The sequence below is a fragment of the Xyrauchen texanus genome, chromosome 21, assembly GCF_025860055.1.
Source record: "Xyrauchen texanus isolate HMW12.3.18 chromosome 21, RBS_HiC_50CHRs, whole genome shotgun sequence".
NCBI lineage: Eukaryota > Metazoa > Chordata > Actinopteri > Cypriniformes > Catostomidae > Xyrauchen > Xyrauchen texanus.
In genome coordinates this window covers 16,227,929-16,244,123 of record NC_068296.1, presented here as the reverse complement: position 1 = coordinate 16,244,123, position 16,195 = coordinate 16,227,929, and the positions used below count along the sequence as shown (strand labels likewise).

The 16,195-nt window shown below is 39.1% G+C and overlaps 1 protein-coding gene across 1 annotated transcript in view; it reads right to left on the bottom strand.

Moving 5' to 3' along the window:
• LOC127661811 (signal-induced proliferation-associated 1-like protein 3) overlaps nucleotides 1-16,195 on the bottom strand; it is a 130,181-nt gene that overhangs the window by 28,121 nt on the left and 85,865 nt on the right. The window contains exons 2-6 of the mRNA XM_052152707.1: nucleotides 12,905-14,486; nucleotides 7,170-7,300; nucleotides 4,909-5,097; nucleotides 4,293-4,467; nucleotides 2,093-2,196 (exon numbers count right to left, since the gene is read on the bottom strand). Coding sequence (XP_052008667.1) covers nucleotides 2,093-2,196; nucleotides 4,293-4,467; nucleotides 4,909-5,097; nucleotides 7,170-7,300; nucleotides 12,905-14,279 — 1,974 coding nt within the window. The 5' untranslated portion in view covers nucleotides 14,280-14,486. The remainder of the gene's footprint in view (nucleotides 1-2,092; nucleotides 2,197-4,292; nucleotides 4,468-4,908; nucleotides 5,098-7,169; nucleotides 7,301-12,904; nucleotides 14,487-16,195) is intronic.

Sequence of the window (16,195 nt, the reverse complement as noted above, 5' to 3'; positions counted from 1 at the left end):
GTCTGTAAAAAGAACAACAGTGTGGTTGCATTCAATATGATTGCTTTCAATACACAATACATAAAGCCGTTTCGCACTTCTCGCTCCACTCTGCTGATAAACATAGAAGCTCATAGAGCTCACATAGAAAATTAAATGTAAACACTTGATCATCTCCGCACAAGTGGATACTGTATGGAAAGAGATTTGACAGCAGAGGTGCTGAGAACCGATGTTTAAAAACTGCTGCTAATCCATATTTATTAATAGACCATGAAATTATAGAATCTTTGTGTTAGAAATACAGGCCTCCAATCAGAGTCAGAGCAATAGAGGTTGCTGACCCATTTGTAATCACGAGAGGCCATAAAATATACATGCTATTTTACAGTTCAACCACACACATGAAAAACCATGGAAACACGGGTCTTTCGTGAATGTTAACATGGACCTCCCACACACTATAATAAATCCTGAGGGAGACACTCCTGTACCCTGAGATTATTCTACATCACTTAATTTCTTCCTAATCATTACAACAAACTCCCATGTGAGTGGCTGTCTTTGTGTGAGAGAAATAATTATTTGATAAATACTGCCCTCTGCAGGTTGTCTAAGTGAGAGCAGATTGGGTGAATTTGCTTAATGCAAAAATGGTCAAGAAGATTTTACACTCCAAACACTCCTAACGCTTCTTACTCACCTTGCATTGTTTGGACAAAAAGGTTAACCTGCCTCAAAGTCACACCAATCTTTAAGTCAGAAGTTGATATGTCGGACAGCTCAAACAAATAGAGCACAGTATTTACACTTTTTGGGAAAATCAACTTACTGAGATCAGGCATAAGTATTGTAACATCAAAAAATATTACACACGGCAGCTTTAATTAAACACGAAAAAAAATAAAAATAAAATCACACCCACATCAGTGCACGTCTTTCGAAAAAGGGGGATGCTTTCAATAACCACGTTTCCACTATCGAGCAAAATGAGGGTGTGCTAGTGCGTGTCAATTGCGTTCTACTGTCACTTCTTGGGCTTATTCGTGCCTCCTCTAGGGTTCCCTGGGGCCAACATCTAAGCACCCAGGGAAAATCCATTTTAATTTATAGGGCTAGCTAATCTCCAGGGTCTGATACCTCAGCTTGATTTTCCCTCTTCCTTGTGAAATGGGCGGGGTGTGTGGCGTTGGCACCAGGATGGCATATTAAAGGTGGGTTTTAGGGCAATCTATGTGGGCTATTGGCCCGATAATAGCCCTGGCTCACACTGGCCCTATAGTGGAAAAGCGGCTAATTAAATTTCTGTGCTGCTATGTAACCAAAGCAGCACAGGAGGGGAAAAAATTATATTACCCAATACTTTCATAACCTAAGGTGTCACCACCAACCCCAATGAAGTCCTGATAGACAAAATCAAGTTTCTCCCTACATGATTTCCCACTTAATATTCTATTTTAATTATAAATATGTCCAACTACGCAAGTTAAATGAGCAAATACCATTCAATGTTGGATTTTGTCTGTTTTCAATTAATGTTTTCAAGGCAATACTCTATTGACACACAGGCACACAACAACACCTTTGGGCAGAAGCCGCCACATTATTGGATTATAATGAATACCATGGAAATCTGAAAACAGAGCACCACACCCTGCTCTGATTCATACACCAGAGAACATAAAAACAGCAGAAGATGAAAGAGAAAAACAAACAGAAAGAGATAGGGTGAGAACAATCCTCATATCCTGATAAGACTCATAAGACTCTGAGAGTGGGCATCCAGAAGCCACTTGCGTTCCACAAAATAAGGGCTGAAGAACTTCCACTGGATTTACTGCTGCCACTCCATAAACTACTGTACTTTCCCAGATGTTCCTTTGCAAACTGGGTCTGCCACATACAGCACCCAAAATAAACACAATGGAGAAAACAAGGAGAAAAGGGTTGAAGGGAATCTAAACAATGTGAATGGCACTCTGGGAGAATTTCCAGGTTGGAGAGAGGAGGAGGAGGGGGTTATGTGTCGGGCGGGATAAGTTGGGTCATGCCTGTTGAAAGAACAGGCTCTATAGAAGCGCTTTGATGTAAGGATGCTGTGTGTATGTCTCACCTGTTGAGGATTATTGGGCATGTATGGAAGCATGGTGGACACATGAAACATGATCTCATAGTCCTGGTAGGTGGTATACAGGGAGTTTGTTCCAGTTGAGTCCGCTGTTAAACAAAATCCACACATACACATTAAGATTAGAGTGTAGAAACATGCACATTAAAATGTAATAATAAAAAAAATATATATATTTATTTTTTAACACTCGGTTCGGATGGGACCAGTTTTCTATAAAGAGGTTAGGTACCATACTGTAAATTTGTGTTTTCACAGATGTACTTTCCAAATTGAATCATGTCCAAATCAAACATATCTGCATTTTTTGGACAACCTCCGGAGCAAACTACTTTTTTGAAAAATATTTTTTTGACTAACTCAAAGGTTTCTGATTGCAGTATAGTCATTTTTCCCACAAACATTTAGACCTGCCTAATACTGTAATTAAAGCCAAACTTCTGGTTTTGCTGTTTGGTGCACCTTCATTATGAATTCAGATCTTTAAGCCAACTTTCTGAGCAAAATAACAGCTTGCATCCCATGAAATGCAAAAAAATTATTAAATCAAGAGTCTGATGATTAACTGCTCAGAACAGCCATTATAGAAACAGCATCCGTAAGATCTTCGCCTTAATTCCTTCCAGTAATTATATTCATAACCTAACCCTAAAGCTAACCTAACCCTAACCCACATATACACATGTTTGGATGGTGCTTGTTTTCTAAAAGGAGGTTAGGTACCATAAATGTGTGTAGGCACAGACTACTTTGTGATTTTATCCCGTCCATTTCGAACAGATCTGTATTTTTCTTGCACAGCCTCTTATAATTACGGAGCAAATAACCTGCTGTTTTTGACTCACTCGAAGGTCCTAAAATTGGAATGTATCTGAATGGGGTATTGTATTTTTTCCACAAAGCTTCTCAAATATTTGGGCCTGTGGAATACTGTAATTAAAGCTAAATTTCTGGTTACCCTGTTTGGTGCACTTTCATTATGGATTTAGACCTTTAAGTCAACTTTCTGAGCAAAATAAAAGCTGGCATCCCATCCGACGCAAAAATAATTATTTCAAAAGTCTCTGATCATTAACCACTCAGAACAGCCACTGTAGAAGCAGCGTCAGTAAGATCTTCACCTTAATTGCTTCCGTGAGTAATATTAGTAACCTAACAGTAACGGTAAACAACACACATACACATTAAGACATTTAATCAACAATTTTTAGATTTCTTCTATAACGCTCGGTTCGAATGGGACTAGTTTTCTATATGGAGGTTAGGTACCATACATTTGTGTTTTCACAGACCTACTTTGCAATTTTAATCCCACCCATACCTAACACATCTGTTTTTTTCTCACACAACCTCACAAAAAGAGAATGAAATCAAAAGTTTGATTTGACCGCTCAGGACGGTATTATCTTCACCATTCCTTCCATTAATTATATTCATTATGTTAAAGATATCACACTGGTCATGTTTGTTTCAGTGGGTTTTTTTGATTACTTAATGGCCATATATAGGCAATAAACACACTCATCTTAATAATAACTACCAGAGATCCTGTCAGAATCTGAACATGAAATTATGGACGTCCTATGTTAATAATTGTAACTCAAACATTGTTTAGAACACTAATCCCATCCGAGTAATGCTTAAGTGTTCATTAAGATGTTCTTATGTGATTGGGGATATGGAGAATGTGTAAAAATGAGCATGGCTGTTATCTATTCCAGTGTGAGTTTCAATTACACTCAAAGTTTCTAGTAACTGCAGTCATTCATTCACTAACACTCAATCAGAGGGATTTGTGAGTGTATTTATGATAAGAGCCCCACCTTGGCATGCACTTGCCACATCAAAACATTTACAAAGGATGTTAACTCTTACTTAGCACAGTGTGTGAGCATTTGTAACAACTCATCCTAACTAGGCATGGCTTGTGAAGTTATCAGAATATATCTGATTTTATATAAACAACTTTGTGGAATGAGATCTTGGACTGATGAGATTTCATTGTGGCCGGAGCTACCCAGCTCATCATGTCAAATTTAGAAACCAAGCAACCGACCAAATTATCTACACTACATGCTACACTATTATTGGCTGTGGTTGATTAGGAAAACACTCTTATTGCTGGACACTTTATCCAGCCATGCCTAGTTAAGACACGCTGTAAGAAAGAGAAATTGATGATCACTTTTGGTATCTAGCTGGGCAGCATATTTGTCGAAACCCCTCAGACACACAGTTTCTCCCAGCAGCTCCAGGAAGGCAGTGAAAGCTGGCGTAGCCTCTTCGTTGTTGTACATCTCCTCCTCTGTGCTCTGTCCCGCCCGACACAGTAGGATGCCCACTTTGTGTTTATGACTCAGCTATAGATACACACAGAAATGAAACTTAAAGGGATATTTCACCCAAAAACTTCTGACATAATTTACTCGCCATCTAGTGGTTCCAAACTCGTTGAACTTTTCTTCTTGCATGGAACACAAAAGGAGATATCTAGCAGATTGTCCAAGTTGCCCTTTTACATTCAATGAAAGTGAATGGTGATCACAGCTGTCATTGGTCTCCATCCACTTTTTTGCAGCGAAAAGAGCAATTTGGACATTCTGCCAAATATTTTGTCTTCCACAGAAGAAAGAAGTCATACTTCTCATGTCATACTCATGGAATGAGGGCAAGAAAATAAAAATTTTCGGGTAAACTATCCCTTACAGAACTCAAAGACCAACTTATTCTCAAAGTTCTATACACAGACATTTATCAGACTTTACAGGAAAGATGTTTCCGACAGATCACTCCTCACTCACCCCCTGCTCATCCAGTTTGAGAAGCTGCTCTGTGACTTTTGGCGTGTTGAGAGCCAGTCGCAAGCAGGACATGCTGAGCTCTGGCAGCACATACTCCAGAACTTCCTTGAGAGGCAGGCCACGAACAGTTCCATGCTTTGCTGTGGACAGAACCGCATCCTCCAGAATTGATCCCCGCATCGTGACCAGCTGCAGCAGCCACAGGAAGCCATGTGAGAAAAAGCAAATAGAAAGAAAAAAATGAGACATCTAGTAATATTATTTGACTGACTGAATACCTACCAAAAGGCATGTGACAGAAGATGAGAATGATTCAGAATACTGAAGTCCAGAAGTGCCCACTGAGTGGCATCCTTTCCCCACTGCCGTGTGTTCAACACAATCTCTCTGATCCATCACATGCAGCATCTCACATGCTCCGTTGACCTTTCCAACATTGATGCTTATGCAGTCATCAGTGACTGGATGAATGCAAAAATTACTGGAGTACACAATCATGGAATGGGTGGAACACTTTTAGGGACTTTTGGTAGCTTTTGTTTTTGCCTTACTGTGGTTATAGTCACACATCAGAAGATGTCATAAGACTGGTCACAGAGACAACCAGCAATTTAGTCATTGAACTCGAAATTCTAGCCAAAATAACATCCTTGTTTTTAATATGAATGTGAGTGTCTCTTCTAGGCTGTTTAGTAACAAGTGCCTGATTGATGATTATGATCATGTCTATGGTGAGAATAATGATTGTGTATGCGTGCATTATACTCTGAATTGTACAGCGAGGGTGAGTTTGATTTGTCTAGGCAACCATGTAATCCGACTAAACCCAGCAGTGCAGTGGTCATACCAGTACAGCTCAGCACTTTTCAAACACACATCCGAACCATTACTAAGCACAAGGAGCAGCACTGTTTCTCTCAAAAACGTCTCTCACACACATAACAAGCTCAGAATTTACTATTAGTTCAGCATGGAGAAATTGAATGGTCCTTTGAGTGTTCTGGAGTAAAACTGCAATAGTAGAAACTGTTATATTAGACCTAATAAAATCACGGTGAGAATAGAAAACAATAAGCTTCAGTTTGCAGTGTGGTGCAATACTACAGAGATGCCCATGGAGATTGCATGCAAGTTTGTAGGTAAATGAATCGCCCCATCATGGGTGAAAGCTTACAGTATTTGACTTGGATCTGCCTAGTTCTGACTGCACAAGAGGAAATTTAAACAGGTTAAGCTAAATTGTGTAATATACACCTATCAGCCACAACATTAAAACTACCTGCCTAATATTGTGTAGGTCCCCCTCGTGCCGCCAAAACAGCACCAACCTGCATCTCAAAATAGCATTCTGAGATGCTATACTTCTCACTACAATTGTGCAGAGCGGTTATCGAAGTTACCATAGACTTTGTCAGTTCGAACCAGTCTGGCCATTCTCTGTTGACTTCTCTCAACAACAAAGCGTTTCCATCCACAAAACTGCTGCTCAACGGATGTTTTTTTGTTTTTGGCACCATTCGGAGTAAATTCTAGAGACTGTTGTGGATTAAAATCCAAGGAGATCAGCAGTTACAGAATACTCAAGAACTAGCCCTTCTGCGGATGGAAACGCCTTGTTGATGAGATAAGTCAACAAAGAACTCACAAAGTCTACGGTAACTCAGATAACAGCTCTGCATTAGCATCAAGAAGGGAAAAACAAAAATAATGACCTTAAGATTTTCTGAACACTCATCTTCCATTAATCAGCCAAATAGTGAGTCCTGCCCCAAATTCACACCAATGTTGCCATGTCAGGACGGTCAGGATGCTCAAACAAACAATGTATTGATAGTGCCACAAAGCCAGTGTTAACAGTTTCTGGGGAAATCGACCAACTAATTACCTACTTTGAAGCCACTTATAAGTGTAAAGACTGTTGGCTTAAGTATACCAACCAGCCTGACACAGCAGCATTTGCTCTACTAATAGCGTGAGTTTGAGGTGTGACAATCTGTTTTACTAAAGGCAGATAGAGCTAATGTTCAGGAAACATTTTTGAAAAAAGACATTCTTTTTGTAATTGTGTATAGTGTCACTAGAGGCACAGAAATGGTCAACTTCACCTTGAAGTAACAGCCTAAACATTGGCAGAGTGGTTTTATTCACATACAGCTTGAATCTCAATCAAATAGATACACACTATAAACATTTGTTTGATGTTACAATAAATAAAAATGAACAATTCATGAAGTTTGCACATATTTCTCTGTCATACACACCTCACTGGTGCGAAAGATGATCCGGAACTGGAACTGGTCCTTTAAATCTTTGGTATCGTCCAGTTTCTCTCTGCGAATGCTCAGAGCCACGGGCCCCAGTTTCTCATCTGTACCAAAGTAGTTCCAGTGCTCTGTGGAGGGAGGGAGGGAGGGAGAGAGAGAGAGAGACATGACAATGTATAAAGGACACAAAAAATACAGATTGTTGCCATTTATAAAGAAATTAAATGAAGAATGAGAGATGGAGGGAAGGACACAAAAGGACAAAGAAAAAAGATTTATAAGGAAAATGTTAAACTCTGCTTGCAGTAGGTCACAATGTGATAAATGTCAGTGTCCTGTTGGCCATAGGACTTTCTGCAGTAACTGTGAGCAATAAAATCCAATACAACACCATAGACAAAGCCCTCAATTCAATACTGCAAATATACAGTGACTTTGGGAATGAAGGATGTCATTATCCATTAATTACTCCAATATTTTATTTAGGACTGACACCTAAACCATGAAATTGGGTTTAACTTGCTAAAAAATAACTAAAATATTTTTTCACCAAAATAATATAGTTTTTTTTAACATTATTATACAAATACAATGTTACTACGAAAAATTTAAACTCTGTTAAAAATATGTATAACTACACTATACACATATGAGCAACCAGTCAGCTTAGACTGATTTAAAGGGATAGTTCACCCAAAAATAATTTGGTCACCCTCATGCCATTCCATACGTGTATGACTTTCTTTCTTCTGCCGAACACAAAGGATATTTCAGCTCTGTAGGTCCTCAGAATGCAGTGGAGGGGTACCAAAAATTTGAAGCTCCAAAAGAACATAAATGCAGCATAAAAGTAATCCATAAAACTAGCGGTTAAATATAGGGATGTGCGGAACAAGTAATTTCACTGACGTTTAAACAAAAAATGAGAAGTCGACTAGTCTAAAAAGAAACCAATCTTCAGAAAACAGTAAAAAAAAATGTGTTTATGTGACCCATTTAAAATACTTAATCTATTCCAAATCCAACGCTAAATCGCTAAATTCCACTGAAAAGGGGCATTTATCTGCGACGTGCTCGCCTTGCATTATGATCATTGCAAATTAAATATAGAACATGACAAGCAATCACTGAATCAACGTTAGCGTGTATTTAACAGCCGTATTTATTGAAAACAATTGAATGAATAGTGCCGGACCAATAGAGCAACTCAGCCTGTTCTTAACAGAATTCACTAAGTAAAAGTTACTTGACATTCAAACAGTCTGGACCTTGTTGAAAATAATTAACAGGTAGACTAAGCCAAATCTAAGAGAGAAACAATATGTGCTGAAAAGTTGCGCATATTTCACGATGTGCAGTCGTAGATTAGCCATTGATCTAATATAACAGCTGTTCGGTAAAGAATGTTAACCAATAACAGTTACAATGTAAAAAAATAAATAAAAAATTAGCTATAGGAAAGAAAAAATAGGCCTATGATGTAGCCAACAATAAACCTAATGTTTTCTAAATAATAAAAGATAGTTTAACTTGTTAAGCAGTCGGCACCTCGTTGAAAATAAATGGTTATTTTCTATGCTACTTTTAGGAAAATTAACATGTCGACATGGTCTGGTGAAAGAGGGGACTTGACTCACCTGAAGCTGCTATACTGTGCATGAAAAAGCCTGCACAGCACAAAATAACATACAAGCATGCACATATGTAAAGACGACTCAAATGTGAAAACATCAATAGGGACTTTAAAATGTTTGGAAATCCGATTCCCGCACCACCACCGAAGTGATTTCATAACTACTTTGCCGAGTTTGCTTGTCTAGGGAATGAACATTTTCCTGCACATGCCGTGAGTAAGAGAGGAAAGATGCATGCACAGCCTGAGGTGAAATTACATTTTGTATCTGCTCCAGATATCCTCTTTTTAAAATAATATTTGTATTATTAATTCAATTTAAAATATGTAACCTTAATTTGACAGTAATTTAAGCACAGCCTCAGTAAAAATAGTAAGCCAAATGTAAATGTGTAAAAATTATGATCAGTTTAATGGGGGGAAATTTTAACAGACTAGTAATTCCAGTGACGACTAGCAGCATCAGAACCATTTAGTCGACTAGTCTCATACATCCCTAATTAAAGTGATATGATGGGTGTGGACAGATCAATAGTTAAATCCTTTTTACTAGGTGGTGATATGCTTGAAGAATGTGAATCTCCAAAAACAAAAGAAGTGGAGATTGATAGAAAAAAAGACTTAAATATTTATGTTTCTCACCCACACTTATCATATCACTTCAGAAGACATGGATTTAACCGCTAGAGTTTTATGGATGACTTTAATGCTGCCTTTATGTCCTTTAGGAGCTTAAAGAATTTGGTACCCATACACTTGCATTGTGAGGACATAAAGAGCTTAAACATTCTTCAAAAAATCTTCATTTGTTTTCAGCAGAAGAAAGAAAGTTACACACATCTGGAATGGCATGAGGGTGAATAAATTAAGAAATCATTTTTATTTTTGGTTGAACTATCCCTTTAAATTTCACTAACCTTACAAATTAACATTTTTAACAGTGCTTTAAAAAGCACACAACACAGTAGCAATTCTTAACTCATTTGGAGTCGGACACAATAACCTGTAGTTCACTGAGCAAGTGAGTAATTAGTGATTCAGTGAGGAAATGAGTTGACCGAATCTTGTGATTGTTTCTGACTGAATCGTCAATCGGCTAAACTGATTCATTCTATTCATTAAACAACAATTGAGCAATTTGTTTTGTATAGCATATTGCGCTGTATGTTCATTTTTGAGTACAGTCAGTGAGTCAGTAATATATAAATTAGTGAATAGTATTTCAGGAAACATATATACTTTATGAACAACAGTTATAACAGCTTATAGCAGGGTTTGAGTGTTTTAATGGGAATGTGATATCCTTCAATTTTACAATCATAATTTCTTGTTGGCATTTGAACTATTGTTTCCTTAACCTGTCAGCCAACATATCAGCAAAGGATATGAGTTTTGTTGTTTTGTGGGGGGTACTAAAAGCTCAGAAAACTTGAGATGAGAGAATTATACATCTCAGGAGCATGCAGAAATTGTTTTTTAATAATGCAGCAAAGATTTTGATACTACGCAGGCTGCTGCCTTCCCTGACTGAGGAATGCCAAGTCAGTACCACTGTATGGGTGGGACACCAACACACAACTACTTCCCAGTAGATGTGAGTCACGAACAAAGCAGAGGCATTTCACTATCTCAAATGAGGTGTTGCTACACTGGAAAAATGAAGTGAATGCATTAACTGCTGATAATAAGTGGAACTTGGGACCTCAATGAAAAATAACTTGTCTGCTGGGAATAATAATAATCTTTAACATAGGACATTTTCATAATATTCAGAAAACTCAAGTTACTCACCCATGTCCTTACAAACCCATATTGCTGTATTTCTTCCATGGAACACAAAGAAAAATGTTAGCAGAATGTCCAAGCTACTCTTTCCGTATATTGAAAGTGAATGGTGACCATGGCTGTATCCGACAGCTCTATCCGACAGATTATTTCTGGAATGTTATCCTTTATCTCCTCAACTCTACTCCTAATAAACCCGGACAACTAATTACAAACATTCAGATAACCTTGTGTCTGCAAGGTTTATCTAGTGTGTGTATGGGGTGGCAAGCACACTATTTTTAGACATTGCAGTTTTTTTTTTTTTTAACACTGGCTTTTTGAAGAAGGACCTTTAGCGAGATGAACCATTGGGAGGCAGATGTATTGAGATGTGCTGGGAGTGTAGTTTTAGCTCCAGCTTGTTCTTCTATTAGTTGATATTAGTGAAGGCATTGATAACATGCTTTGAGAACCCTTTCAAAAGAGGAACGGCAGGCAAACATAATATATTAATATATGGTGTGCAATGGTTAAGATAAAAATGTAAATCTCAAACATAAAGACCTGTTGTGAGACCAAATTAAGGGAAACAATCTGATACAGGAGTATACACCAATCAGCCTAATGGTGGCAGGTGGTTTTAATGTTGTGGCTGATCAGTGTATATGTATAATATTGAGTAACTTACATTTGTAGACGAGGGCTGCAACTAATGAATATTTTGATAATCGACTAAACTAATGATTATTAAAACAATTATTTGACTATTTAGCCGATTACTGCAACAATTAATCATTAGCCCTTAACTGACTATTTAGCTTGTGTCCAACTTAAAAAGTTGTATTAAACATGCTTACTAACAATAAAGAGGACAAAATCATCTTTTAAAAATACCTCTAAATGACATTCACTAAATTAAAAGAAAAGTTGTATCCAGTAAAAAAATTCACTGTTTTGTGTATTGCTTTCCATTTAAAATTGTCTACAAATCCTTAAAACAAGATACATTTACTTGAGAAGCAACATATAAGATATTTAGATTTGCTTTAAGAGAATGTATCTTAAATATATGTGTATTATGTATATAAGTGTATTTTTTAATTTGTTATACTTCTGTGAGTACAGTAGAGACAAAATATACTTATATTCAAGATCTATGGCCTAAAAGCAAGTCTAAATATCTTATATGCTGCTTCTCAGGTGAATGCATCTTTTATTAAAGGATTTTTAATATTATAATATAATATTCTCAATTTTCGACAATTGTTTTCTTCTGCAATATAGCTGCAAAAATAAATATATGTTGTTTTAAAGGAGTTTTAGATATTTATATTTGAAAACAAGCCAAAACAAAAAGAATTCAAAAACATATTTTGTTGCAGTGTATAATGGGGCGAAGACTACCCTCTCTCACCTTTTATTTACTTCAATCCATCTTTAATTCACAAAAAAACGAACTCTCTCATTAATAAAGCTGCTTATTGCCAATTTTCTTCACAATAAGAAATGCACCGTGACACACATTATGATTCATTAAGTCGCGAGCCATCACGTTATAATCTAGCTGAAGCAAGTGCGCATGCTCGAGGGATGATCGTCCCTGCAGTTTCAATCTCTCCCCCTTAGATCAGGACAATTTGCGCAACTCATAGTGCTGACAGCACAGAGAAATTATAGTTTCGGAGTTTGTAGTCATTTACATGATCTGCTTCCTTATTATTTGAACTTTATTAAAGCTATAACGCATTAAATGTAACTGCATTAAAGATGTAACGCCAGGGTGAATCCTTTAAAGACGCTCGACAGAAATGTTTTGCTTCAGTGGAGCGGCAGTTCCAGTTCCGCTTATTCCACAACGAGTGTGCTTCTGTATTTACTTATTTGGTATTTTTGTATAATTCCCTCATATTTTGCGATCTACATCCCCTAAAGCTGTTTGGAAAGATTAGAGGGCATCTGGACTATGAGCTTCTTTTTCTTACAATATTGCTTCAATACTATAGATACTTTTATTGATATCTCTTGTTTGTGTGTACATTCATAACATTTCCTACAACCAATAAAGAAGCAGGTCATCTTAGAAAGCGCAAATTGAATAATTTCTCAGGGGTGTCAAAGCAGCTTTGATGAGGTGCCTACTGGCCACTCCTGTGAGTTTGAAGTTTCAAATACTATACAATTATCATCTTGTGTTACATTGCTAAGTACTAATCGCCATTTGCATTGTAAAATCCAAAAGTCCAAAATCAAATAAAAAGAAACTGGTAACAGTCTCCTAGTCTAGCAGTATGATTTAGTATCTGCAGGGAGATGGACATTAAAAATTTCCTACCTTTCCCAAAGAAGTGCTCATGGTAGTATCTAGCACCCAGGTCAACATGCTCGATGCAATGCTGCTGCAGTCTCTCTAACCTGGTGGCCTGAATTTCTGGTGGGGCCTCCAGTTTGGACACACTAGCATTACTGCAGCGGGGATGCAACCGGGCCTCCACCACTGCAGTTTCTCCTCGCGCTGCCCACGAGCTCAGGAAGCTGACATTACGCTCCCCATAGCTTCCAGTCTCATTAAGGAAGTGCGGGCAGCTCAGCAATAGCTGGTGCTGAGAATTGGGTTTACTGCTGGCTGAAGTGCCCTGTTCTGAGTGTTCCAGGCTTGGCGTTGATCCTTCTGATAAGTCCCTGACACTGAGGTCATCAGTGCTGGAAAATGTGGGCTCTACTCCCCCCAGTGCAATGGCTCTGGAAACTGCCAAAGAAACAGTCGAAGATGCAGCTGAGGCTCCGGTGGCTGTGTTTCGCCGCTGGGCAGCGTAGCTACGGCGAGCTGCTGCCTCGTGCAAGTCAAAAAGAACACTTTGAGAATCAAAGTGGGCAAAACTCCGCACACAAAGCCAAGGTTTGGAAGATAATGTCTCAGGGAGTCGTATGTCATCTGTGTCACCTCGTGGAGTCTCAGTTTCACCTCGGCTGGTGCTGCGGAGTTTGCGGAATAAGAAGGTGGAACCAAGAGAAGACTCAGTGCCACCGCTCTTTTTGCGTACGAGGTTCTCGGGGCGGTCCTCGGGGCAGGGAGCTGACGTGTAGGCATGTGTAGCTGGTCCATCTAAAGAAGCCGGAGCACCAAGAAGCTCTCCAAGCTTGGCAGGGGCTGTACTGCGCTGGTCTGGTCTCTCCTGTTGAAACTGACTGAGCATGTCAAAGAAGCTTTGCTCAGACACAGCCTGTACATTGATGGAAGAGGTACTGCCATATTCCCGGAATAACCGACCTTCAACCTCTATTTCATCTGGCTCACTTAATGTAATCTCGCTGTTGGAGCGCTGTCGTAATGGAGCGATATCCAGAGTCAGAAACCGTGGGGCTGTTCCTGGAGCCCCAATCAGACCTCCTGATTCAAGTAAGTCATCATTTCTGGCACTTTGCTGTGGCAACCTGGTCACATCCCCACGTGCAAGCCCATCCTTGCTGCTGAGGTCATCTTGTTGACTGCCCTGGCCATTCTCAAGCAACGACTCCCGTGAAAGTGCCCTACGAGGGGGCCATTCAGCAATCCGAGCTCGCACCCCCATTTTGGGCACAGAAACACGGGGCGGGGATGGATCGCCCAGTGAAGACTGGCCATTATGGAGGGGTAGACGAAAGTGGGGAGGGGGAAGAGGTTGGGAGAGAGAGGTGGTACACACCCCTGTGTCTCTATAGATGTTCATGGAGCCAAAATGTGGGGCAGGGGTCGTGTGCGAGAGAGCATCCTGGACTGATGTGGTTTAGTGACAGGGAGGAAGGATGGAAAAGCTCCAGACTGCTGTTGCGTCCTCCTCCTGCCACACTCATTTCTTTCGTAGGAAAAGACACACCCTCCCTAATCCTCTGGGCCCATCACAAAGCAAAGCTAAAAGGTCACTTGAATGACAGATCTGCAAAAAAGGGAAGAAACAGAAGATAAATTGTTACATTATGACACTGGATAACAGGTTCATTTAATCTGGAAACAACTGAAACAAAGTACCACAAAGAAAACTATGATTTGGGGTTTTCAATTATTTTCCCTCTCATTACATATCCCTTTTCCCCAACCATTTCCCAGAAGAAAAATGTGGTGGAAAACTGACTAAACTAAAATGGTGAGAATGAAATAGTCCAGAACAAAAAGGTTGATAGGAGAGAAAGAACTGCTAGAGAGAATTTCAGCTATGGATTTCACATACTCTTTTTAAGGCTTATCTCTATTCCTCTCCTGGCAGATATTGGGTTTTAAAGCTAGCCTAATAACTCATCAAATAAAATCATTATTAAAGCACCAAAAACGTCTGTTCTCTAATGCTTCTTGATTATTAAACTGGTTGGCCATGATGATGCACACAAGAGCTGCTTAAATATGTAGTAAAGCACCACCATGTAAACCCATTTTCAACACCATAGATATTTTCTGAATGACAGTTCAAGACTTGCACTAAGGGTAGGTGCCATTCCAACTATTTTAGGATGCAGTAACATTGTATCAACCAATGCCATGAGTTTGGTGCAGGACTATCAGTCAATCTACATTACCAATGGTAGATGGGGGGATGTTTTCAGGAAACCTGCTTGAAAATGTTTGCCATTCTGTTTGATGATGCTAGTGGCACAGAAATTACACACTTTACCTGAAAGGAAGTGTCATCAACACTTGTTCTCTGCCCTAAGATGCTCAAGCCCACTGTTAGGCAGGCTGTGTGCCAGAGCACTTTTACAGTAGTAGCCTATGTGTTCCTGGACTGTTGGTGAGGTATGAATAGGTGCTGACAGATTTAGTAGCCATGAACATTTTAACCTGGTCATGACAGGTGTGACAGATACATTTCAGTCATTGCGGCAGCAGGACAAATCACCTGAGAGATTCAACTGCATACAAAAGGGTTACATAACAAGGGCTCTGTGCTGGATTACTGAAGAGAGTTGCTGAGTGTATAATCAGGTGGACTGTTTTACAAGTTTAATTGAGAAAGGCAAAGCATGGGATTGTGATACAATTTAAGCTAGAAATTAGACTTTTTTCACACTTGGTTCGATTGATTGGTCTGAACAAGTGTTCGATTGCACCACGCCTCTCCCTGCCAGCCTCTTCTCAAATTTTACTTTTTGGATCTGAGGTGATGCATGTTTGTGTCATCAGGATAAGTACCAATGACTCAGGACTAGAAGATACCAGCCTCACTGCTCTTTTATATTGCTGTCCTTTTCAATTTTCCACCAAAACTTTACACGCACAGAGCAGAACTTGCCACTTATGATTTGCAAAACATGCAAAGAGTGTGAGCTATAGAAACTTCTCTGAAAGGCTTCTCAAACTTCTCAATTGGACACAAGTAGCAATGAGAAATGCATTATACTATTATAAGAGTGACAGGGAGCATGCAAAGATGCAAATTATACATTAACAATGGAAGTCAACTACTGTGAGCGCCAGGAGGTTCCATGATCCAAACCCCAGACCACATTTTCATAGTGTTTACGGTTGCACTCTCAGGTTCAAAACAGAGTTCAAAGTAAAAAGTTCTAGTGTGAAAGCAACCGGAGACTGTCAAACGTGATAGAAAGAAACCCTCTCCATTCTCTGCACCACTCCAAATGCTTCATCCATCAT